The sequence below is a fragment of the Triturus cristatus genome, chromosome 9 (genome assembly GCF_964204655.1).
Source record: "Triturus cristatus chromosome 9, aTriCri1.1, whole genome shotgun sequence".
In the NCBI taxonomy this organism is placed as follows: Eukaryota; Metazoa; Chordata; class Amphibia; order Caudata; family Salamandridae; genus Triturus; species Triturus cristatus.
This window is the reverse complement of record NC_140592.1, coordinates 717964085-717991223: the sequence shown is the minus strand read 5'-3', so window position 1 is coordinate 717991223 and position 27139 is coordinate 717964085. Positions and strand designations below refer to the sequence as shown.

The following is a 27139-nucleotide window of genomic DNA, read 5'->3' as shown; positions in this document are numbered from 1 at the left end:
CCTCACATCACTTGCCTTATACTCTTCAATGGGGACTCACACCTTCCAAACTCACTGAGCTCATACACTGATATGCAGGCTCATTTATCGCTCCCGCAACAGGCAATGCACCATTCAGTGAGGTCTCACTTATTCCAATTTAACTATCCCATACAGTGTAGCACAGAATCACTCCTTCCTTAGAGCATTTGCTTCATGCACTTCACCATAGTTTCCCTAATTCCCACACCACAGGACGTCTACATATCAATGGAGTTTCACTCATTTCTCCATTATTGTAGGATCATACAGTTCAAAGGCATCTTACTCACGTCCAAGTCCTTAGCCTAATACCATTTAGCAGAGTCTTGAAAAGTCAACGGGCTCATAAACTTTCTGAATCAGTATAGAAAAGCTTCAGACTTGCAATGTCTTTGTGAACTCTTTGTGAACTCTAAAGAGCGTCCTTAATTGCCTTATATCTAAGCATAGTTGCAAAATTAAGCTTGGAGCAATCAACAGCCAGTGAGTTCATAGAGCTGATTACAATTGTATGCAATATGTGTCTTATTTATGTAGGGAAGTAAGCCGTAGAGTGCCACCATTCATAATATTATCAGTCTGAGTTGTTTACCAGTAACACAATTCTCAAATTCCGCGTACTACGAGGTGTTATAGCTATCATGGTTTTTCTCTTCTAGGTGTGCTCATTTTAGATTACATATGTTCATCTTTCAGATGTGAACAAAAGTGATCAATATAGAAGCCATATTTATTTTATGTAATTTTTCACATCTGCTAGAAAATATTCACAGTATTTATTTTGAGTTGGCTGCTGAGTTCTAAATAATTGTTGAAGAGTTGTGAACAGCTGATAAGTACATTTTTCAGTGTTTCAAAGGATACAGTGTCACAGAATGAAAATGAGTAAAACGGCATCAGACCAATTTCTGCAAATTGTTTATTCTGAAAGATTCAACAACGCTTAAATAATTTTGTATTAGCTAAGCACTGGGACTGAAGTGTTAGAGAGGAACTTCGTGCCAGGTGATACAGACGAGACAGCCATGCAGAATAGCATCACGCACTCTTGATGAAGGCTAACAAGAAGCATACAGACTTCATTTGCTGAGCTTATTAGCCCGGCTGCCATCGCAGACAGAAATAGCTGATTTTGCTATTATATTGAACAAAAAAGGGTTATTGTTCAAACAGGTATGCAGGTGTTAACAATTTCAGAAATTTGAATTAGGCTTTCCTTTGGTGCTAAAAGAATAGCTCAGTGAGTAAACAAATGAGGGTGGAACTGTTATAACATTATAAAGCTAAATTTTATTTGCTGTTTATACTTTGTGAAACAATGCCGCTGCTATTCTGTTTGTTTTCATTGCTGTTACAATTCTTATCGTCTGCTCTAAGATAGGATTTTAATTTAAAAAAAAAATCTCTAATATATATCCATTGTTTCCTACTGATATTGAGGTTGCCTTTCCTTAATGATAGAGTGTTAGTATTCCCCAGTAATCCATGTGATGTCTCATGGGATTGATCATTACCTTAAATACATCTCACTCAAATATTGATCAGTGGGTTTTGGGATAGTTGCAGTCCAATTGGCTTTCTGTCTTGGGTCGGTGCATTGACAATCCCCTTAGTGCCGGAGATCTAAAAAGTCACATTCTGGGGTGTGTCCTAGAAAATTTAGAAAACGTATTAGAGGTGCTGCCACTTGCCACTGGTTAAAAGTAGCATTTCACTATTGTTCAATAAAATACTCTTGCATTTTGTTTTATGAACCTCATCTATAAGAGGGCGGCCTTTCCTCCCTATAATAGCTCAAAATGGCCGACAGACTCTGTACACCCTCTCACCCCTTCCCAAAAATTCTGGAAGGACTTAGAATGAACATTTATCTTAAAAGTGTCCTTCAGTGCTTCCGGTTCCCATGCAGATGCTGAGCTTCTTCCCGTTGTTCACCAGGTCAGGAAAACACCGATCAACCTGTAGCGCTCACAGCATCCTGGAGTAAGACTTTCTCTGGGATCTCATTTTTGTTCAGTGTTTTCATCTTTTTTATTCTTAAAGGAGAGAAGAAACAAAGAAAAATACATAAGTGATAAGGTTGATATTGGAAGCGCTGACCAGCTAATGAGTCAGCAACTCTTCAAATAATTTATTTCTGCCACGCCAGCCTCCATCCCAGACACCCACCTCTCCTCTTTAGAAAACATCATAGTGTGTAGCTAAACTTGAAGTAACCAATCAACATCCCAGAAGGTTGGGTCTGTTCTAGAATGTCAGTATAGCCACAGACTATGTAAATCAGTGCATTAAAATTAATGGTACGTAAAGGTTTCTTATGTGGGTAGCTGGAAAATTCAGACTGAATCTGACCCTACTAGGCGTGTTTTGGACACCTTGTAAGCAGACCTAAACTACAGCCATCTGAGACTCTCTTCTGCTTTTCCCAGGATCTTTACCTCATGCTTAAAGTCTTGCCACTTTTCTTCATCACTGTCTCAGTGACTTTAACCCCAACAAATATTCTAGATACAGTTTATTTTCAATATTTTTCAATATTTAAAGATGTGCGATGTCACATCGGCTCCTATCTAACATAAGCATCCAATCACCTCAACTGCTTTCAAATATTAGGGGACTAGATAATGCAATTTTGTGTCCAGTGTTTGCTAGCTTATTTCTCTTCAAAAAATACATTTATAATGCAATCAACTTATTATTGAAGATTGTAAAACTTTATTCAGACTTTAGAGATTTGAGCATAGTCGGAATGTTAATTATGTTGTGAACAAGATATCAACCTCAGTCACAAGGTTGCTTTATATAATTAGGTGCAGTCATTCTGGACGTCAATTTTGTTCTTGTTATTACTGATCTTACATCGATCCGTGTTGTGTTTTGTTTCTTAGCATGGATATATCTACAACTGCTACTCCCAATACAGGAAATCTCTCAAAACATGGTTATTTGCCCAGGCTTACAATTAATTTCACTGCCTTTGTCCTAGTAATTGATCCTGCTCAGCGCCAAGAAACCGTCCGGTGAACGTGCGCTTAATAAATTATTTTAACATAACAACTGCCACACGTTGACTGCAGAGACTTCAAGTTTCTGTCTTGATACTAAACCGAAAAGTGAATTTTACTTTCACAAAAAAGACAAAAACAATCTGATTGCTTTTGGAGCAATATGCTGTCTTACGTGAATATTGCAGTGACACATTATAAACTTTGCATCCGAACATTAACATGTTTTAATATTTTTTCCACATTTCACTCTTGATTCTACTGTACTATGGATGAAATTGATGACAAGTAAAAACAACAACATTTATGCCTATGAAATCCTTAATATTTAATTGATGACCTTTCATGCATTACTAAGCACCCAATCCACAATCTTTGAAATCATAGATTCCTAACCCTCATTTCAGTCTCAGATATCATCAGCCTTTACCTCCAAAAGTTCCTTTATTCACATGATCATCACTCTCGCTACAGGTTAGCACCACTGTCTGAACCTGAATACTCAGACTGTACCCTGATAATTCCCCCAGTTTTTGCAGAATACCCAAAAGGCAATAACTACCCCTTCAACCTCTATTGAACCCTGATACCATGAGGCAATTCTTTGTCTTATGAACACTGCCCACAGTAAGGTTTAGTTGTTCCTGTTGAATCAGAGAGCCAATAGTGGACAATCCCTCCTGCTGACATGCCAGAGTCTCTGCATTGTCTTAAATATATGTCTAAGCATTCAACATGGCACAACTGAAATACATAGGTAAAATCAATTTTTAACACAGATTGCATCTACATTACCAAAATGTAAGTGAGAGACATATAAAGTGAATGTTGTTGTTATGTAACTGGATTTGACAGACCACCCTGCTCTGAAACAGCAATGGCTTGGAACCCAGCGTGGTCCCAGAATATCATTGTTAGAAAATCATCTGACATAAATATCGTGTCGAAAATTTACAAAAATACTGCTCACCAGAGTTAATAATAGAAAATCTACACCAACTCCGATGATATTTTTGTAAACAATATTTAAGGCCTATTATTTGTGACACACAATATATTTGTAGATAATATTCTGGCTTACCATCCTGTGTTCTTATTGTTTTACTGTAAAGTATGGCAAGGATCCTTCTCGTACTTGTCAGCTGTTTTTCCTAATTCTGATTTTCCCCACTAGCCATTATTTTAAGTTCCTATTGATGTCATTTTATTAACAGGCAACTCTCTCCTTCATTGCTGGGCCAAAGTGAGGCATATTACCCTCTGAAAATGTATGTCTTCTGTTTATGAAGGAATAATTTTGCATAGAGCGAGAAATTCATACACTTTTATCCAGTGTAAGACCCAATTCCCTTTGCACTCGCCACATTGGTCCATAAAGGAATTTTTCTCGCACCCTCTGCCTACTTGAAGGGGCATCACCATTGACATACCTCAATCTGATCTCTCCACTCAAGTGTCAAACTGCATCTATTGTATACTGGTTTTTCCCTATCCTCTAACTAATGGCACTCATTGATTCACAGCGAAAAATTGCCCAAAACTTGAACAAACATTTCACCGGAAAGTCCTTGATTACTAACCGACTTTAGCAACAGTTCTCCAGACACAGTTCCTGAGTGGACAATCAAATTATTGAGGCCCCTCTGACCCAGTGCTAAAAAAATTCCAATGTATAATCTTCTACCTTTGACTTTACTGAATGATCCATCGCATAAGGTTGACATTGGTGGATGCACGTGGTAGTAATAGCAGTCAATGCAGTACTAACTTGCTCTCAACTTCTTCAATGGTGTCTGGCAAGGCCTCATTAAGGGTTTCTGGTAGGAAGCAGGCTATGACTCCTGATGTCATGGCAGCGCCTCCGTAGATGATGAGTGGCAGGCTTGGATAATACTCGCTGGTTATCTTCACCATGGGTGCCACAATGCCTCCCACTCGAGCCATAGTGCTGCCAAATCCCAAGCCACTCTGCCTGTGGAAATATGAAAAAATGCAAGGATTATTTTCTAGAGAGAATTTATCAAGTCTGAAAAAGTGATAAACATTGAAATATAAACATCACTGGTGACCAGACTTTCATATATTTATATACCAATATCAATGTCCAGGACAGCAGACCCCACTTTTATATCATGGAAATAATGTAATTAGTATTTTAGCCCTTAACTATAATTCTGTTTATTCTGAGTCCTCATCCCTCCACCTTTTGGTCCTGGAGTACTCTTCTGTTAAGTAGGCTATTGTACAATGATTTTTCCCACAAGCGATGTTAATGTTATGTGCATGTTTCTGCACTGAATGTGTATTTCCATTATTCAAGATGTCCTTAATGAACTTTGGGACTTATTTAGACCCTGGAGGACTTTACTCCATTCCTCCAGGACAGCAGAGGGACTTCAACCCACCATATTAAGAAATCTCCACCTGCCTGACAAAGAACTCTGTGGCTTGAGATAAGCCACAACAAAAGAGGTTCTACTGAAGGCACTGTAGTTTTTTGTTGTATAAATACAAACTTCCAAAGCAGAGTTTGTTTTTGCAAAACAAAGAGCAAATGTTCCTGACATGCTGGGATAATCCTCCAAGCATGTGAGAGGTCATTTATATGCTTTCCCATGTGTGACAACAGCTTCCAATGACGGTCTAGCCAAAAGAAACGTACCTCACAATGTACTAAATAGGCAGACGGTGTGAGATACTTAGATACCCTGATTTCCCGTGGACATCAGTCTAAGGTTTCCAATGGCAGAGCCAGCAGAGTCTCCACCTGTAGGTACATGATGGTTCACACGACTCGACAGAACGGGCAAACCAGGAGCTGGCGGACAGAGTACCTTCCACATTTGTGCCTGAGTACCTTGTCTGCCAAACTCTAAAGCGCTTTGTTTCCAGTTGTGCTCTGTAGCAATCCTTAGGAAGATTAAAAGTGACCTCTGAAACTTCTTATGATATTTTTATTTTTTTTAAACTTATTAGTAATGAGTGCATTAATAACATCATTCATTGCTCTGCCTCTCTACGTGAAACTGATTTTCCACCTACCTTTCTTCATACCTTTGCCACGCTGTTTAGCTAAGATATTGATGAACGAAAAATGCCAGAGGTCATGGAAAGCACATCACAGACCGTCTGACTCCCCAAGACATCAAAGAACTTTCATTTTCTCCCACATTTACCACTTCAACAGCCTTCTATTTGCAGCCTATAGGCTAGGAAAAGGGCTTAAAATGAAAAGTGCACATTGCAAACAGGGACCTGAGAATCTTGTTTACTTTCTGTTGCTGTCACTACTATCATGATCCTTCTGGCCAGGAATAGTGACAGCACTGTGACAGGTGTATAAAAAAGGTAGCCAGGGGTACCAGCTGTTACCCCTTGGGTAGCCCTAATTGATGTCCATGATGTTAAGCCACTCTCTCCGGATCAGAGATACCCCTATTGTTGGTAATCATCAAAACATTATCTCTTTGCTTAACAATGTCTGTGATTTTTGTCCCTTCAATGCATGGCTTTGCACTGGTCTGCGTCAAGTTTAACCACCCTAAAAGTGGGTGGCTGAGAAAATGCAATTTCCAGCAACTTCACAGGTGCCTGATGTCCTTACCATCACCCACCCATCAAATCACCCACACAGTGCATACATGTATTTTATTTAATCATCAGCAACTAAACAGTCATCCATCCACTCATAACTTCCACTATCTATCCACACCCATGCATACATTCATGCATTCACCCACAATCATGTTTTTATCCTCCTATCCACACCAATGCATCCCACTGAAAGACAGTGTAGGAAATGAAGAGTTTCTGAGAATATGAGAAAAAGAAAGAGTACAGGGGAGAAGGCTGAGATTCCATGTCATTAACCTCAGCTACATTCATCCATCAACTTATCTAGCAATCCATCAATTCATACAATGTGCCAATCCATGTTTCACAGCAGTGGAGCCATCTAGCAATGCACACCCTTGAATTCATTGGCGCATAAATGATCCCCTTCCCAAAAGACCTCTGTATTTTTGAGTCTGATAAGGAATGCGCACCATTGCTTTATCTTTATGTATATTGTTGTTCATGTCCTATGTTTATCCCTAGCTACAGGAATACTTCTCAACTTAAATCCTCTGTGTAGGTGCAGAGCTTGTAGCCATGTCTGGATAGGCAATGGTTCAATGCCATTAGATGGCAGAGCCACATGTCGTTTGCATTCTTCAGAAGGATGAGATTTACCCCAACATGTCGCTTACCCGCTTCCATCTGTACCTTCCTTATGCAATGGGTAGTTGAAGGTGGCTGGGACTACCTTTGCATGTTTTTGCCCAATGATCTTCTATTTGGAATAATGCAGACAAAAACCGGTGTGATCCACCCCGTTGTCTTCTTTCAAGGACAGATGATCTCATGCACCTGAATCTAGTGGTAAACTAGGAGCTAAATGCAGCTCTAGAAGTGTTCATACCATCTCATATAGTTCTGAGCTGGTGTAGTAATTGTGTTCGACCATCCCCATAGAGGATTTTGTGGGGGGGATGGGGGCAATGTATAAGTTCTCCATTGCTCCACAGCTAAATGCAGCTCCCTGGTCCACAGTCTGCACAGTTTCCCCTCAGTTCCATGCTGTCAGTCCAGCCCTGCTTGAACTGGGTTAAAGCGATGACTATTACCTATACCCAAGTGATGAACTAACAATATCTTACGCGCAATCTGGATACTTTATGTCCGAGAGCTGGTCCTGGGGATGCGTAATATGACCGTAGTGCCTTTCATGTGACATGCAGGGTAGCAAAAAAAAACAGTTTTCCATCTCAAACTTACAAGGAGACCTAGAATTAACACAAGCACCTTATCTCATGTAATTTTCACATGTCTTTCTTTAGAGCCTACAGCTCTACAACTTTATGGATTTTTTACGATCAGTTCTGCATCTCTTCCCCTGCCTGCCTTCCATTTCTGAGGCTGCAACATTGAACTGTGTATGTACTTAGCTTTATGAACAGGAATGGTCCATGGAATTAAGCACTTCAAGCTAAGTAGAATTTTTAAACATCACTTCCCATGAACCCAAAAAGGCATTCTATATGGCATTGAGCAGCATCTGACACCACCCCGGATGGCACAATCAGGGTACGGAATCTCTGACTCTGGGAATGAGAGAAGACAACTGTCTGAGAACAATATCCCTGCCCAGCAAAAAGATCTGAATTCAGCCTCCTGATATACCCAATAGTTTGAGGAATTTGCCTTGCCTTGGCTGTGTCATTATGACTGCATGAATGGTGTCCTGTCTGGATCCTTGCTGTTTTTCTCCTTTACTTTTTTCTTGATTTGGATTTACTACTTTTGTTTAGGTGGGCTAGGCAAACCTTCTGACAGTCCACATTAAAAGTGTATCAGGTGCAGGGAGATGGAATATTTCATGCCATATTCAATGATTGTCTTCTTTGAGTAGCCTGATAGGAACAGTCATTCTATATGCCCTGTCTTTGCCACAGATCATACACTTGAGTAGGCAATTTCACACGCAATTTCACAATTATGTGTAGTGTTTATGGTGAACGGGTCCATGTATGTTAGGGACATCCCAGAACTGTGGCTTTTTTGGTCTTGGCCAAATTAAGCGGCTTTCTAAATTTGCCAATTGTTATCCGCATATTGGCTGCTTGTCACAGTGCTTTGGGTTTCTTTTGTTTCTCTCTGTTCCTCCATTGGAAAGCCAATGAGATGGTTCTGTTTGCTAAGCTCTGGAATTTGTTCGCTATGGGCAGCTGATATCCTTGTGGTCCACTGGGTTCCCATCCTTCTAGTGTTGGAATGGCGAGTGTCTTTGTGTCTGAATAGATGGAACACCTCTTCTCAGTATGATCTGTAATCACTTCATTCAAAGAGCTCGATAAAATAAGAGACTTGGTTCCTCTTGTGCCAGTCACCATAACAATAGCTCCAGTGCAACATGTTGGTAAGCTGTTGTCTGCTTGGGTGTTTTATAGTAAGTCGGCTAGTAAGTGGTAGCACCCTTTTTGGGACCAACCAGCATTAGTGTATCATTATTTTCTAAAACAGTGTTTGTTTCCAGTGCGTGCAAACCATTGAGTACATAATACATTGCTCATTTGGAAAGCTGCAAGTAGTGTAACTGCTCCCAGGTAATCGACATATATTGCAAGTGTTCATTTTGACATGAGATGTTTTCTGTGTCATACATAGCCAGTTTTTTTTTTCAGTTGGCATAATAATAGGTGGATTGATGTTGTTGTGTTTCACTTCAAGTTTCCTTTGTGAGTTTACAGTAGATAGGTTGTATGTAAAGGACTCGTCATCATGTACTCCTTACGGGGAGCTGAGTGTGACAAGATGATGCTGACCCCAGTATATTGGCCTGGAGTAGGGTTCAGGGTTTGCTGTTCAATTTCTACCAAGTTTCTATTTCACAGAGCTTCATTCTTATGCATTACCGACTCCTGCGTCAGGATCCATTGCCTCACCATCCGTTGTCTAAGTGCTTACACATCATTGCAAGTGTTTGTCACTGGCATTGAGAGGGAATACTGACATATACTCCTCAGCTGCTGTAGAGGGCATAACTGGAAGAACTTATTGTGCAGCAGCTGTTTCTTTATGAGGATGGGGTAATACTCTCTACGACCTCCAAATTAGGACACGAGGACTTATCTTTTTGCACGCCTCTGCTGAGCTAACAGCTAAAGTCTCTGACTGGGTATAAAAGTGAATTAAGGGGCTTATTTCATTCTTCTTCTCCCATTCTCACACTATGTAGGCCGGGCTGGAATTCACCTATGTGGAGAAGTGTAGCTCACTGGTTAGAGGAGGCATACCCTGAAGCAGAGATCAGACCCGGGACCTGGGTTCGATTCCCGACTCGGCAGGGTCCAGAGCCCAATTGTCCACGGACTCGATAATTCTCGCTTTGGTGCCCACTCTAAGCACGAGTTCACACTATGCAGCTCTGGGCAACAAGCCTGCTTAATCTCCACAATGGCCCCCCGCGGCGGGATGCCTGGCTTTCACCTTGGGGATGCCCAGTATGGGTTATCTTACAGGGAAAAACCAGGACGGGTTCCCAATGCAAGCGCCAAGATGCCCGTAGGGTGATAGCTGCGCTCTATAAGTACATCAATCAATCTATGTAAAGATGTTCCCATTTTGACTCTGCGTCTTCAAACTCTGCTGGTCGTCTTTTTTAAGAGTACTAGGGCTCAGATGTTCCTGCTTTGTCACAGTATCCTTCTTGACTGTCCTTCAGCTCTCAAGGAAATAGGTTTTCACGGCATCATTTGCTGCCTCTCTGACCTGTCATTTTACCACAGCACTGTCTTTCTGGAGGCAGACATGCGAAGAACTAAAAATTGATTTCTTGGGCCATTGAATTTATGGCCCCTCATGCATGTTTGGGTACCATGTCACAGGAAGTTGTTCTCAAAGAACACATGCATATCTCAATTGGTTTAATGATCTTATTCCTCTGTCATGTGGTCTTTTTAGGGATTGTGCCTATGTTACTCTCCAGGAGAATGGTCATGGGATATCATACTGATCTTGGTTGCATCTTGCTATAGTGCACTTAGTTGCCAAATTCTTCTCCATCAGGCGTTCAGGCCTTTTCATGCATCTCTGTTTTTCCACTTTTCAATATGACTTCATTGTATCTACACTCATGTTGATAGTGACCACACTCTATCTTCTTTAGAAAGTCAACTACTGCTGTAAAAGTTGCACTATGTGTGTTATTTCCTAGAGATGTAAGAACTGTGATGAGGAAGAGTGTTGTGGTAATCCTATTCTTTCTAGTCTCAGTAATATCATCCTACTTCACCCACCTATGAGTGTAGGTTTCAAACTTCTTTTTTGTTTACAGACGTAGGGTCCTATTTAGAGTTTGGAAGTCAGGATACATTATCACAAACTTGCCAGATACCCCCTAATCTGTATGACAATTGAAATGCAGTCTATGGCACTCTTAATGTGGCAGACAGGCTATTCATCATATATTGACTTAGTATCCCATTCAGCAAACCCTAAATTAGACCCTTAGAGTCTGTTCAAGGCAAAACAGGATGCTTTCTAGGAAGAGGTGCTACTATAAATAAAAAACCTGGACTGGCCCTACCGGGCACCAGGTATTTTCCCAGTGGGCTGGAAAGGTGGAGGCCAGTTTTACAGCTGGTGGGAGTTAGTTTTGTTGCCGGTGCCAGGCCAGCTGCATTTTCTACTAGAAGTTCTTCTGTGCTTTAATGAGCAAACAATTCGAAACAAATGGTTTTAAAACATGCCTAATCAGACCACACTGCTTCAGAACTATTTGTTTTTGCATTTGGGTGGCTCCTGTCTTCTATAGGGTCACCATGAGCAGCGTTGATCTTTAGGGCTTCAGTGGGAAGAGTGGTGAGGGGCTTGCTGTTTCTTAGCTCAGGGAGTCCAGTATATATAAATAGTGTCCAAAATTCAAAACAGTGCATTTCTTAATACTACAATTGCAATGCATTTCAGTTTAGTATGTTATATTCTACAATTGTGTAGCAAATGGATTCTGCTAATTTAGTCCACCAGGAATTTTCATCATTAACTACCTTTTTTTGTACTGCGTGAGAGTCTCAGAAGAACCTGAGTCTCAATCATAGTAGATTCGCGATAAATGGACTGAGCATGTTAACTGCCATTGTTCGCCTTTTAAGACACCGTTGTGCTGTGCATCTGAGGTAAGAGGCTCTGAGCTGGTTATACTCAAACACACGAGTATGCGCACAAAAGCCGGCTGTACGTTTGAAACTACTACCATTCACAGCCCAGTGTCTGTGAACAGATTCCCTGTTGCAGAAGGGACGCTTCAGGGATTGGTGCTGACCTGGGGTAGTCCTTATAGTATGAGTCCACAACCATAGGTTTGCATTCCTTACTGGGGTATGTGGTGTATTCAGTGTGTGCACAATATAGACTAAATCTGCCCTAAAGTACAGTTTGGCTCTACTTAGGCCTAGAGGGTCCAGCAAGGTTAAAATCTGGGAAGAAACATGAACCCTGAGTTTGAATTTATAGTCGCCAATAACCCACATACACATCTTATGACGCTTAGAGATTTGTCATATTTCTCCGGCTCAGCTCATAATCAGATTCCAGGTCTTTGTCACTTCTACTGGGCCAGGTTAATTACTCTGCTCCCCAGCAGAGGAATCTGAGGCCTCCCAAGACAATAGGACAATTAACAGTGCTTTATCAAGTCCTTGGAGAAGGAAAGGGGCAGGGGGGAATTCTGAATCTGGTAATTAGTTTGTCGCACTGCACCTGTGCTGGGAAAACCTAGGGCCACTGGAACAAAGGAGGAAGCTCAAACCTCTGGAGTTAACACAGGAGGGGCTCACATTTGTAGTATTGGTGAAAAGGGCTCAAGCAGTCAGTCAGCTAATATTGTGCCAGACTGATGTGTGGGAGGAATGATGTGAGAGTGGAAGGATGATGGGGCATCCTAGGATTGGCCAAGGTTGCCTGACTACTAAAGTTTTGCACCTCAACCTAATAAACCCCGCACAGCAAAGAAACAGACAATAGGACCCTGTACCTCGAAGCAAGAATGGCAAAAAGATTACCAGCTGTAAGGAGAAGCCACCTGATGCCCTGCAAAAATGGAGTAAGGATTTCGACTCCAGTTGCCCCCCCGAGACTAGGAAGTGTCTCTCTAGTGTCAGTGGCACTTCCTCCCTTACGTCCCCTGATGAACAGTTGAGGAGGGGCTCTGTTAGATGATCCTGGATGGCTCCCCTAAGACATCTGTGGACTGGCTCTGGACTCCTCTGACATACTTGAGGAACTTCGATTTTCGATCACGATCGAATCGACCCGCCATTTTGTGACTCGCCGCCATTTTGTGTTGCCATCACTCAGGCAGCACGGCGAACAAAGTCTATTCTGCTTTTTCTGTAGTCCGGTGTCCAAATACGCCCTCTGCCTCTATTTGCAAAGCTGATGTTAGAACTAGCCGAGTAAACTAATCCCTGTCTGGCTTTTCAAATCCCTGCTTCAACTATCTGTTGGCTCACACTATTCTTTCCTGACTTTATCTTATCGATCGGCCTTCACTGTCTCCTGCTAGCATTCTCTTGTTTCACGACTGTCCTCCAATACACACAAACGTATCTCTCCACATGCAAGTTAGTTATGACTCTGTTAATCCATCAGCTTGAGGGTGGGGTGACGAACACCATTGGAGGAGAGGTCTCTTTGAGTCATCTGATATTTCTGTTTTCGAACCTTTCCTATTGGTTCCGCTTTGTTTTCTAACTTTCATTACTGGCTCTTTCTTATATGCTTTGGGAGTGTGTCTCGTTAATTATTGTGTATTGTACAGTATTTAATCCGATGCGCCACAGAGTGAAGTGGCAGTCTCCTGAGAACCTACCTTGTGTACTTCTAGGATCACTGTACTAGCTGCAGCTAAATAAATCTGATCTTCTAATGCCAACAGAGTGTCCTGTGTCTCTGTGTAGTGAAGCAGGTGAACTCCGAAGACATAGGGCGTACCCTGCGCCGCAAGGTCCAAAAGGTTCTGGTTCTTCATACTGCTGCCATTCAAGAAGCCAGAAGGCTCTGGGGCTGAGGTAATTCAGCAGAGTGGGTGTTTGGCTGGCTGATCGCGGAAGGGTTGTGCAAGATGCCCCCACAAGGAGGAGAATAGCAGCAGGAGCCAAGCAGAGGACTGATCTGGTGCAGGGAGTCAGAAACTGCAGCTACCAATGGATAACAGTCTTTTAGATACTAGGGGACCCAAAAGTAAATACGGCTGGTGTCCAGGGCTGCCACCAGGAGCAAAACATACCAAATACGTCCAAAATCGCACCTCCAGTGCCAGAGATATGCTTGTTAAAAGCGTTACCCCTGAAAATTAGAGAAGAGTACACAGACCTATTTTCAAAGATTACCCCCGGGGTGCGCAAGGCCTGGGGGTCGGTTCACCATTCTGTCTTTATGCTTTTTGAAAAAGGAGATGTTGTGCGCCCCCCTCCCCTAAAGTACTACTGCCCTCAGGGTCCACCATCTACCCCGGACCACAGTAAGAGAAACAGTTGTCCCAGAGACCCCATCCCTGGGAGAGCAAGACATCATCGGGGTGCATTGCCCTCGCCCTGTGCTTCTGTCTGTGGGGGATAGGTCGTGCTGACCTTTTCAGTCCCTACACACTCCCACTATGGGAACTCCCTCACGCAGCAATGTTAATGTCAATGTTTATGTGTGCAAATGTTAAAAAGACATAGTATACAAAACAACAATATCATAAATAAAGTTTACAAATGAACGGGCGGATAACAGCATTGTGGTATTAAACACATTCAGGGGTTGGACAAACAGATAGCAGCATATTATAGTAAAGTGCAGTCAGTTTTAAACAATTTTAGCAGCATAATATAAGTGCAATTAAATTTTGATCTCTTAAAGTATTCCAGACCGCAGATAACACTTTAGTTAGTATTCCAACTATAAGGTATAGGTAGGTACGTACGATAAAGCAGTATTATTTATTCAGGTACACTTAATGCATTAGAAGTTGCTCGCTCATGGAAACACGTGAGCGGACTGCCACTCTAAGGAAAGAGCTGACACGAAAAATCAGATCGTCACTCTCGAGTCTAAGAATCTCCCAGTTGGCTGTTCTATAATCGATGTTGGCAATTGCCTTAAAATACGGAATCATATTCTTGGTAGAAATTGCAAAAAAATTAAATATGTAACATCGTTTGATTACTACCAGTGCCACAAGGGCAGGGCATTTGCTCGAGATTAATATTAAATCCCAGAGGGAAGCAAAGTGCAAATTTTAAAGTGCCATCCCTGAGGCGAAAGAGCAAGCTTCTCCCCCAACGACCAGTATTCTTCAGGAGATATTTAGATGGCATATGGGTTTGAAGGCTCTGTGACGTGTCTTGCGTTATTATAAGATTCATATAATGCATTCATGAGGACTCTTATTCATACCCTCTAGGTCCGATGGGTTTAAAAAGATATGCTCTAAGTTCACGCTGATTAAGCTTTTTCTAACAGCGGAAAGCCAGGGTATGCACCCTCCCTTGCCAAAGTTGAGGCAGTCTACAATAATCTCCCTTGTCAGGGTCGCTGCCTGGTCGCGACCTGATAAAATCTTCTATATAGTACAAATTTAGTTCCTTATGACACACAAAGTTTGGAGAAGTGATTTGAGCCCCTAAAAGTTTCCGGCAAAATGTATTTTCCTCTCTTTGAACCCCACTACAATTTGTAAAACCCCAGACTTCAGCGCCGTATGTGGCTGTGGGAATGCACTGCGATTTAGAAATCTTGATTATGGGTAAAACGACCTCTGTTTGTTTTGGTTGGCGAAGGCTCAAGATCGAATTAGCCGCTTTTAATAATTTACTTCTACAATGGGCAGCATGAGCTGCCCAAGATCCAGTATCAGAGAATACTAAACCCAGATATGGGGAAGTGCAGGTGCGTAATAAGGTGCTAATTACGATCCGGTAAAAAAAATTCCCGTACGACTCGTATCCGGTCTTTTTACCGTACAAATCGTACAAGTGCCGTACAAACTGGCAATCACGATTCGCATGGTAAAAAGCCCATACGAGTCGCATTGGGAATAATTCCCCACACGTCCTCGGGTCAGAAAAAGTGTCCGACACGTCCTCGGACGATTTACCGTACAAACGTGAAAAGCGAAGTCCGACCGGGGAATCACGATCCGTCCCGGGCGTCCGAATGTACAACCGTATGGTTAAAAGACCGTCCGCACCGAACTCCAATAGCAACCATGGAGACGTCCAAACAGATGCCCGGTACGCGCCGTACCCCCCCCAGCCCCCGCATGTACGCGCCGTACCCCCCCAGCCCCCGCATGTACGCGCCGTACCCCCCCCAGCCCCCGCATGTACGCGCCGTACCCCCGTGTATGTACACCCGAGTACGAGTCGAACCCCCCGTGTATGTACACCCGAGTACGTGTCGAACCCCCCCGTGTATGTACACCCGAGTACGAGTCGAACCCCCCGTGTATGTACACCCGAGTACGTGTCGAACTGTACGTGTCGAACACCCCCGTGTATGTACACCCGAGTACGTGTCGAACTGTACGTGTCGAACCCCCGTGTATGTACACCCGAGTACGTGTCGAACCCCCCGTGTATGTACACCCGAGTACGTGTCGAACTGTACGTGTCGAACCCCCCGTGTATGTACACCCGAGTACGTGTCGAACTGTACGTGTCGAACCCCCCGTGTATGTACACCCGAGTACGTGTCGAACCCCCCCCGTGTATGTACACCCGTGTACGTTCGAGTCGTACCCCCACCCGTGTATGTATGGTGCGTACCCCCAGCGCACCGTACATACACGGGTGGGGGTACGACTCGAATGTACACGGGTGTACATACACGGGGGGTTCGACACGTACAGTTCGACACGTACTCGGGTGTACATACACGGGGGGGTTCGACACGTACAGTTCGACACGTACTCGGGTGTACATACACGGGGGGTTCGACTCGTACTCGGGTATACATACACGGGGGGGTTCGACACGTACTCGGGTGTACATACACGGGGGGGTTCGACTCGTACTCGGGTGTACATACACGGGGGGTACGGCGCGTACATGCGGGGGCTGGGGGGGGTACGGCGCGTACATGCGGGGGCTGGGGGGGGTACGGCGCGTACATGCGGGGGCTGGGGGGAGTACGGCGCATACATGCGGGGGCTGGGGGGGGTACGGCGCTTACCGGGCCACCTACTCTGGTCGTTTCGCGCCGTACTTCGCTTTTCCGGCACCGTAAAAATATTGCCGTCCGGACTGCTGTCGGTTCTAATCGTACTTCCTGGGTCGTGAAACGCGGCCTGAGAGCGTCCCGACGTCACGTCGGCTCTTTCCCCGGATCCCATTTGTATGTATCTTTTCGTCGGTCGGTGTTTTGTACGACTCGTACGGAAATGGTGTTTCCGTGCGAATCGTACTTGCATGTTTGTAAAGTTTTACGACCGGGTACGAGTCGGACGGAAAAAAGCCTCCGTCCGACGGTTCGTACCCGGTTTTTGCCGGATCGTAATTGGCACCTAAGTGTTCAGGACCTCAGGTTATTGAGTTAATACAGTGTTTTTTTGCTGCATGATCGGCACAGATTTTTCACCTTTTGCTGGACCCTGTGGGCCTCATTTACAAAACAATTGATGTAGGGCAGCGCCACAAGTCTTTTTGATGCCCTGCTGTACGCCAATGCAAACGAGCAGGAATGCACTGTATTTATGAGATACATGTTCTTTCAGCCAGCGCTGCCACACAATTTGGTGTCCAGCGCCAACGCAGGCACCCTTGCTCCCTTGCTCCATTATGCAAGGGTGTCTGCGTAGTTGGCAGGATTGTCTTTGTGCAGGAAAGCAAAACCAAAGGAAATGATGGACGGAGTGTTGAACATTGCAAGCACTCACCCCCAGTCAACTGATCTGGGTTTAATCCACCACCGTTCTTTAGCCCACTCCGCCACCCCAGTTCAGACATGGCCATATGCAAATCAGTCTGACCCTGTGCCTCATGGGAACAGTCCAGCCCGAACTGCCAAGCCATGTCTTCCCTGGACCGGAAACAAGCTTCCTAGGGCCGGTTTCTGGCATTTCAGCCGTCTTCAGCCAGGCTTGCTTGAATCCAGTGGCAAAGTGAGCAAGGGACTCACGTCTGAGCATACCCTGCCAACTTATGGTGAACAAAGCGATACCAAAGGAAATGATGGACGGAGTGTTGAACATTGCAAGCACTCACCCCCAGTCAACTGATCTGGGTTTAATCCACCACCGTTCTTTAGCCCACTCCGCCACCCCAGTTCAGACATGGCCATATGCAAATCAGTCTGACCCTGTGCCTCATGGGAACAGTCCAGCCCGAACTGCCAAGCCATGTCTTCCCTGGACCGGAAACAAGCTTCCTAGGACCGGTTTCTGGCATTTCAGCCGTCTTCAGCCAGGCTTGCTTGAATCCAGTGGCAAAGTGAGCAAGGGACTCACGTCTGAGCATACCCTGCCAACTTATGGCGAACAAAGCAAAACCAAAGGAAATGATGGACGGAGTGTTGAACATTGCAAGCACTCACCCCCAGTCAACTGATCTGGGTTTAATCCACCACCGTTCTTTAGCCCACTCCGCCACCCCAGTTCAGACATGGCCATATGCAAATCAGTCTGACCCTGTGCCTCATGGGAACAGTCCAGCCCGAACTGCCAAGCCATGTCTTCCCTGGACCGGAAACAAGCTTCCTAGGACCGGTTTCTGGCATTTCAGCCGTCTTCAGCCAGGCTTGCTTGAATCCAGTGGCAAAGTGAGCAAGGGACTCACGTCTGAGCATACCCTGCCAACTTATGGCGAACAAAGCAAAACCAAAGGAAATGATGGACGGAGTGTTGAACATTGCAAGCACTCACCCCCAGTCAACTGATCTGGGTTTAATCCACCACCGTTCTTTAGCCCACTCCGCCACCCCAGTTCAGACATGGCCATATGCAAATCAGTCTGACCCTGTGCCTCATGGGAACAGTCCAGCCCGAACTGCCAAGCCATGTCTTCCCTGGACCGGAAACAAGCTTCCTAGGACCGGTTTCTGGCATTTCAGCCGTCTTCAGCCAGGCTTGCTTGAATCCAGTGGCAAAGTGAGCAAGGGACTCACGTCTGAGTGGTCCAGGAAAGACATGGCTTGGCAGTTCGGGCTGGACTGTTCCCATGAGGCACAGGGTCAGACTGATTTGCATATGGCCATGTCTGAACTGGGGTGGCAGAGTGGGCTAAAGAATGGTGGTGGATTAAACCCAGATCAGTTGACTGGGGGTGAGTGCTTGCAATGTTCAACACTCCGTCCATCATTTCCTTTGGTTTTGCTTTGTTTGCCATAAGTTGGCAGGGTATGCTCAGACGTGAGTCCCTTGCTCACTTTGCCACTGGATTCAAGCAAGCCTGGCTGAAGACGGCTGAAATGCCAGAAACCGGTCCTAGGAAGCTTGTTTCCGGTCCAGGAAAGACATGGCTTGGCAGTTCGGGCTGGACTGTTCCCATGAGGCACAGGGTCAGACTGATTTGCATATGGCCATGTCTGAACTGGGGTGGCAGAGTGGGCTAAAGAATGGTGGTGGATTAAACCCAGATCAGTTGACTGGGGGTGAGTGCTTGCAATGTTCAACACTCCGTCCATCATTTCCTTTGGTTTTGCTTTGTTTGCCATAAGTTGGCAGGGTATGCTCAGACGTGAGTCCCTTGCTCACTTTGCCACTGGATTCAAGCAAGCCTGGCTGAAGACGGCTGAAATGCCAGAAACCGGTCCTAGGAAGCTTGTTTCCGGTCCAGGAAAGACATGGCTTGGCAGTTCGGGCTGGACTGTTCCCATGAGGCACAGGGTCAGACTGATTTGCATATGGCCATGTCTGAACTGGGGTGGCAGAGTGGGCTAAAGAATGGTGGTGGATTAAACCCAGATCAGTTGACTGGGGGTGAGTGCTTGCAATGTTCAACACTCCGTCCATCATTTCCTTTGGTTTTGCTTTGTGCAGGAAAGGACACATTCTTGCACAAAAAGAATCCTGGGAAACATTTTCCTCGTTCTATGTGTGCTGCACAATGCAGCACACAAGGATGGAGCAAAAACGAAAAGAAATAAAAACATTTCTCCATGTTACGCCTGCTCTGGGGAAGAATAAGGTTTTGGCACTGCCCCAAGTTTATGTGATTTTGTAAATCTGGGGCAGCGTCAAAATCTATGGTTGTTGCTTGGGAACACCCACTGCAAAGCCCATGGAACGCCTCCTTGACGCAGAGTAAGGCAAGGCAGCGCTTTCTGCTGCCTTGCATTACTCCATATCTATGAAGCCATCCTAAGCCTGGCAGGGCATAGATATAATTGAGAGGCCTGCCCCACTGGGCAGGCCCCTATGTTTTTTCTGTCTGTAGAACTCTGTGCCCTTTACCTCTGCTAACCAGTAAATAATAACATATCTGTGCTCCCCCTTTAAACGTGATTGAATTGGTATACTCTTAATTAGCACAACTTGTCTATAAGTCCCTAGTGTATGGTACAAAGTAACTAGGTCCTGGAAGTTAAATGCTACTTATAGACTACAGCAACTATTGTGCAGTCCCCTACAGTGGTGGGGCAAACATGATTACCCTGTGTAGCCTGACTGCTGCAATGTAAACGAGAATTGCACCTGTCAAAATATACCCCTTAGACAGGTCTCTACATTCTGATTAAATATGAATAGGTCACCCATATGTAAGCCTTGCAGCCCACATGGTAGGGTACATAGTATGGAAAAGAAAGCGGGACATCTAGAAAATTTATATTACTCTGTCCCTACAGTCACAAGGCGCCAGAAGGCTATTTTCCTTGTGGTAGTCCTGTCTGTCCTATGTAGAAAACTAGAGTGCAGATTAAATACTAATACTGCTAACTGTACTGCTAACTCAGGAAAGGGATATTATAGAAAAATAAACAGCTATTTTAATAAATCCAATTTAACGGTGATGTCAGATTATAATAAAGAATATGAAAAACGAACTTTTAGAAGTCACACTTTACTTGCCTAAACTCTCAGAAGCCAAATTGGGATAATCCTTTGCCAGAACTGAGACAGTGAATAGCCTTGAAAAGGTGTGAAAAGGGTAGAAAATGCCTATCAGGTGCAAACAATAGGCTCACCTGAATGGCCAGAATGGACTTCTCTGAATTCCATAAAATATGCATGGTGGGCCTCATTTTTACAGCAAGGCTGCAAATCCAGCTTTGCAGGTCTATTGAGCAACATGTAACACATAAGGAACAAATGAAAAGGAGAGGACATGATGCCAAGACAGTTCTTGTGTATCACCTGTCTGGTTGCTGAAGGACCCTACTTTTTTACTACCAGACTTCTGTCTGGGTTTGCTGAAGTTGCAGTCCTTGCCTCAAACTAAACTTTAGTGTTAGATGTGGGAGGACACTAGAATTACCATAGTACAATCCCCAATCACATCCACACCCTCAGAGTCCAAGTTTAGCGTGACAGAAGACTTTTGCCATCTTGAAAATGCCTTGACATGACATTTTGGGCTTTCTTGCAGTAAGGCATACAGGAACTACTGCAAATGCAGGCAAATCAGGGCCTGATAACTTCTACCCTATTGGCTAGCAAGTGCCTAGATGAAACCCACACCCTCTAGCTATTGCCAGGAATAAATGAGGCACCTCCAGGCACTCACTTCAGAACACTTTCTGAACCTGTGGAAGATCAATTCTTGTATATCTACGGAGGCGTTGGTCCCGTGATTGACGACAACCAGATATAGATCCCGATGTGGATTGTATTTACCGCAACGCGGGACTCTATTGATCGTGTTGATCGAAATTAAGAATACATTCAAGGTGAATGTTTCACTTCCGGGTCAGAATAAGAGATCCCGAAGTGGATTGTGTTTACCACAACGCGGAATTTCATTGACCGCGCTGATTGAAATTAAGAATATGTTTACGGTGAATGCTTCACTCCCGGGTCAAAATAAGAGATAACCACTAAGAGGGGCTTCCTTTGCAGGACTTGGGGCTGCCCAACACCACTAACTAGTTAGTGGACTATTTGAGAGATTGGCTGTCTCAAAATTTGCTGCGGTGGCCGAACACTACTAACCAGTGTCTATAGAGTGACGTTAGTGGATCTTATAATAGGACATAGAAACTGGCTGTCTAAATATCTGTTTACAGTCGTGTTTGGAGGCCTCTCTGCCCTTTGCTTATAGTCACGTTTGGAGGCCTTTTCTGCCCTAGACTTTCAGATTTTAATAATGCTGTTGGGAATATAGGTTGTCTTCCTGAAGAAGGTGTTGGCTGTATATTGATTGCCCACCGAAACGCGTCGATGCTCTTAGAAAAGAAAACCTCATTAAGTTGGAGGAGAGAACTGTACTGAATGGAATAAGTTGGATCAATGATTTCAGTAGTTAAAAATTGATTTGTATCTAACTAATGTAGTGTTTTCTTAATGATAGGAATCATTTTTCCTTTGCTGTGTTCCCAATTGTGTATATCTATTTAGTTTATTTTAAACTGAATTATTTTTAATTGATGTATTGCAGGTTGTTGTATGTTGATGAATATTGCTGTTTTTAATGTTAGGATTACAACAACTAGATAAAATATTTCTGTATACTATGCTCCAAATGATGTTGTGAATACATTTGTTTTTTATTCTTATTACTTATTTGTTTGATTACATTTCCTCTTTGTTCATTTATTTTTTTCATCTATCTGGTGTATAAAGGTTGTGTGTGGTAAAGTGAAGTGTTGCGTATAAGACTTACCTGAAGGGGACTCTTTTTAAGACTTTGGTCATTGTTGGTACCCTTCCCCTTCGTTGTTTGGTCCCTCTCTCTTTATTTTGAGAAGATCAAGAAAGGTCTGGACCTGCTGTCTATGAGCTGAGAGGACCCCTGAAGAATTGGGCCGGCTCCCTCTTATACAAAGGGCAAAGAAGTGGACTCAAAGAGTCAATTGGCTGACCTCCGGTGTGGGTACAGGGAGACAACGAGCTCTAAGATGCATTTTCCTGCAAGTGCAAAGCTGATCAATGGCCACTGGACCCGGACTGGACTCTGCGATTGGCCTCTGCTTGACACTATGCGAGTCTCTGAGTGTCTCCCAAGAGTTCCTAGGGCCCGCAGAAGATTATTCCTATTGTTAGGGATTTAAAAGACTAAATACTTGATTTAAGGTTTAGTGGATGGGCGCTAATATTCAGTCCCCCGAATCAAAAATGCCATAGGCTATTCTTCACCTGTAATACTGCGGACAGGGCATCCATCATGTTTGTGACAGAGTATCACATCCACCAAACTCTAAACCAGGGTACACGTCCTAAGGTGAAATCTTTGACCAGTATGAACCTGGTTGGGGACCAGTGCTCCATTGCAGCCGCTTTTAAATCGCACCTAGGTCCAGATCTACTGCAACCATGGACAATCATTGGTGATTTTTGTTTATTGGTGCTATTTGTACATAAAGTGTTGAATAACTCATATCTCTTGTGCCCTTATTGAATTTTTGTTATTTTGGTGTGCTTTTGTATATTATATTTTACTCGATTTATCTAGTTTGGTTTGGAATTTTTATTGTTTTGCATTTTTAATTTATTACTGTTTTGGTACTACATAAAATTATAAACATAACCCTGAGTTCAGCCTGTCTCCTCTGTACCATAGCTTCTAGACGCAGGGACGGACTGGCCATAGCAGCCATTGCGCATTTCCCAGGAGGCTGGAAGGGTGGGGGCCGGTTTTACAGAGTTAGGGGTGCAGTTTTGTTACTGGGGCTGATTTTTCAGCTGGTGCTGCAATATCAACCCCCAGTAACAAAAGCAGCAGTACTTCACACTTGCACACCCCCGACCCGGGGATGTTGGTTCAACAAAAATGCCAAGGGTGATTTGGGTTCCCAGTCCAGAGGGTTGAGCTCAGGTTGATTTTGTGACTTTGAGGGTTCACCCTGACAAGGGTTGTGATTATTCTTTGAAGTGGGCAGTTGCCCACTCCTAATAATAATCCAGTTCCTAACAACGTGCATCCTCTGCTTAGCCTCTGGCTTCAAGATGGTCCACAATCATCTCTATTTTCACTTCAGTCTTTCTGGACAGGATTATTGTGACATATACTCTATAGAAATAACAAAATCCATGAAAGTCATGGAGGACCAGTAGCACCAGTAGGGTCTAATTAATGTTACAACAAAATGACAAACCTGATGACGGTGGGATAGAGCTCACTGGTGTAAAGGAAGACACAGCTGAAGGAGGATGCCAGACATCCCTTCCCCAGGACCGCCAACGATGTGCGTAGTGTCTGCATTTCTAGAAAAAAGACATGAGAGAGCTTTTATGAAGACATGAGTAAGTATTCAATGACCTTTCTAGGAGCCTCACTCAAGTCATTGACACTTGCATTTACATGGTTTGTTTATATAGGTCAGCATTACCAGACATTGTCTTTCATACGCAGTGCTTTAAGTGGGATGAAAAATGTTGGGGATCTCGATAAGGGGTGCATCCAGAGCACTGTTACCATAAGACCCTTTTATCAATTGATGCTGAATGTGATTGACTGTGGTGGTGGAAAAATGCTTTAAGTGGGTCTTTTCCAGTAATGTCATTCATCTGAAAGCATAAGGGATATGTTTGTTTCTTATAAAACACAAAAAATGTTTCCAGAATTCAAAAAAACTTTGACGTCCCCTTCATTGTTGATTTTCAGTCTATCCACCCAGGTTTTATGGGATGCTGCAGCACCTCCAACACCCCTGATTCAGGTGCCACTGGAGACTGGTGTAATTTCTGGATTCCTCTATGTAGCTCTCAGCACATGTACAGCTGCATACATGTATCTGGTGAACATATTCTAAAATGTGTTTTGGCTGTTACAGACGATATTTCTGGATTACATGTCAAACTGTATCCCTGTGGTTCGTGTGCACAGTCTCACATTTATAATATGCAAAATGTTCAGACCCGCAGAGGGACACCATGATTAATTAAAATGAATTCTACAGTTCTTAAAACAGCCACTTCTTCCATCATGGGCCTATTGTAATTGAATCATAGTAGACAGGATCTGAGGAATGTGGGACTTATTTCAAAACACCACGAAACTGTAGCAAGCATTTTAATAAAAATCAAAGAAACTGCTCTTATTCAGAATATGGGAAGACAGAAACAAAAATGTGTGTTGATGTTATTTGATGTGATCAAATTGAGTATTGAATGTTCAGTGGTAATAATAATATTGGATTTTTAAAATGTATTAACATTACTTCAATGTTACTCAGGGGCAAAAAAATTATCTTTGTTGCCTGGGGGTTCTTTTCCATAATGCAAGCCTCTGGCATTCTCATTTGTAAGGATTGTGGTTTTTTGCCTTTCCTTAATAGCAGTTGGGTGAGGCTAAAAGTCGGGGACCCTATAGTGACCTATATCAAGATCCATATTGTATCTTTGCCATGACTGGAAGGAAACCATTAGAACAGTAGAAGCGACCCACTTAACGTCTTTATGATATACTTCACTGCATCGTCACATGATTGCTCATCAGTGGCCTCATTCACTTGAAAATGCAAACCAAAAGGCTTGGTTTTATTCAGGCGAGCCAGCAGAAATGAGTGTTGGTCTCTGGATCTACTCGTGGTCTTTAAATGAAGAACACTGCAGCCTCCTTAGTAAGTTGCGATACCCAGATCAGTTGACTGGGGGTGAGTGTTTGATTTGCTTAAGCGCTCCGTCTATCATCCCCTTTGCTATCGCTTTGTTCACCCTAAGTTGGCAGGGTATGCCCAGAAGTGGGTCCCTTGCTCACTTTGCCACTGGATTCAAGATAGCCTGGCTGATGAGGGTTATGAACCCGAAACCGGTCCCAGGATATTTGTTTCCGGTCCAGGGAAGACATGACTTGGCAGGTCGGGCTGGACTGTTCCCATGAGGCACAGGGTCAGACTGATTTGCATATGGCCATGTCTGAACTGGGGTGGTGGAGTGAGCTAAAGAATGATGATGGATTAAACCCAGATCAGTTGACTGGGGGTGAGTGTTGGATTTGCTCAAGCACTCCGTCCATCATCCCCTTTGGTATCGCTTTGTTCGCTCTAAATTGGCAGGATATGCCCAGACGTGGGTCCCTTGCTCACTTTGCCACTGGATTCAAGATAGCCTGGCTGATGAGGGTTATGAACCCGAAACCAGTCCCAGGATGCTTGTTTGCAGTCCAGGGAAGACATGGCTTGGCAGTTCGGGCTGGACTGTTCCCATGAGGCACAGGGTCAGACTGATTTGCATATAGCCATGTCTGAACTGGGGTGGTGGAGTGAGCTAAAGAATGACAATGGATTAAACCCAGATCAGTTGACTGGGTGTGAGTGTTTGATTTGCTCAAGCGCTCCGTCTATCGTCCCCTTTGCTATCGCTTTGTTTGCCCTAAGTTGGCAGGGTATGCCCAGAAGTGGGTACCTTGCTCACTTTGCCGCTGGATTCAAGATAGCCTGGCTGATGAGGGTTATGAACCCGAAACCGGTCCCAGGATATTTGTTTCTGGTCCAGGGAAGACATGACTTGGCAGGTCGGGCTGGACTGTTCCCATGAGGCACAGGGTCAGACTGATTTGCATATGGCCATGTCTGAACTGGGGTGGTGGAGTGAGCTAAAGAATGATGATGGATTAAACCCAGATCAGTTGACTGGAGGTAAGTGTTTGATGTGCTCAAGCGCTCCGTCCATCATCCCCTTTGGTATCGCTTTGTTCGCCCTAAATTGGCAGGATATTCCCAGACGTGGGTCCCTTGCTCACTTTGCCACTGGATTCAAGATAGCCTGGCTGATGAGGGTTATGAACCCGAAACCGGTCCCAGGATGCTTGTTTCCGGTCCAGGGAAGACATGGCTTGGCAGTTCGGGCTGGACTGTTCCCATGAAGCACAGGGTCAGACCGATTTACATATAGCCATGTCTGAACTGGGGTGGTGGAGTGAGCTAAAGAATGACAATGGATTAAACCCAGATCAGTTGACTGGAGGTAAGTGTTTGATGTGCTCAAGCGCTCCGTCCATCATCCCCTTTGGTATCGCTTTGTTCGCCCTAAATTGGCAGGATATGCCCAGACGTGTGTCCCTTGCTCACTTTGCCACTGGGTTCAAGATAGCCTGGCTGATGAGGGTTATGAACCCGAAACCGGTCCCAGGATATTTGTTTCCGGTCCAGGGAAGCCATGACTTGGCAGGTCGGGCTGGACTGTTCTCATGAGGCACAGGGTCAGACTGATTTGCATATGGCCATGTCTGAACTGGGGTGGTGGAGTGAGCTAAAGAATGACAATGGATTAAACCCAGATCAGTTGACTGGGGGTGAGTGTTTGATTTGCTCAAGCGCTCCGTCTATCGTCCCCTTTGGTATCGCTTTGTTCGCCCTAAATTGGCAGGATATGCCCAGACGTGGGTCCCTTGCTCACTTTGCCACTGGATTCAAGATAGCCTGGCTGATGAGGGTTATGAACCCGAAACCGGTCCCAGGATGCTTGTTTCCGGTCCAGGGAAGACATGGCTTGG

The 27139-nt window shown here is 44.2% G+C and overlaps 1 protein-coding gene across 1 annotated transcript in view; it reads right to left on the bottom strand.

Annotated features, from left to right (window-relative positions):
- Window positions 1-922: 922 nt before the first annotated feature.
- The window catches only part of LOC146798594 (solute carrier family 22 member 6-A-like), a 315472-nt gene continuing 289255 nt past the window's right edge, over window positions 923-27139 (bottom strand). The window contains exons 8-10 of the mRNA XM_085625902.1: window positions 23799-23907; window positions 4795-4998; window positions 923-2057 (exon numbers count right to left, since the gene is read on the bottom strand). Of these exons, the coding sequence (XP_085482028.1) occupies window positions 1976-2057; window positions 4795-4998; window positions 23799-23907 (395 nt within the window). The 3' untranslated portion in view covers window positions 923-1975. The remainder of the gene's footprint in view (window positions 2058-4794; window positions 4999-23798; window positions 23908-27139) is intronic.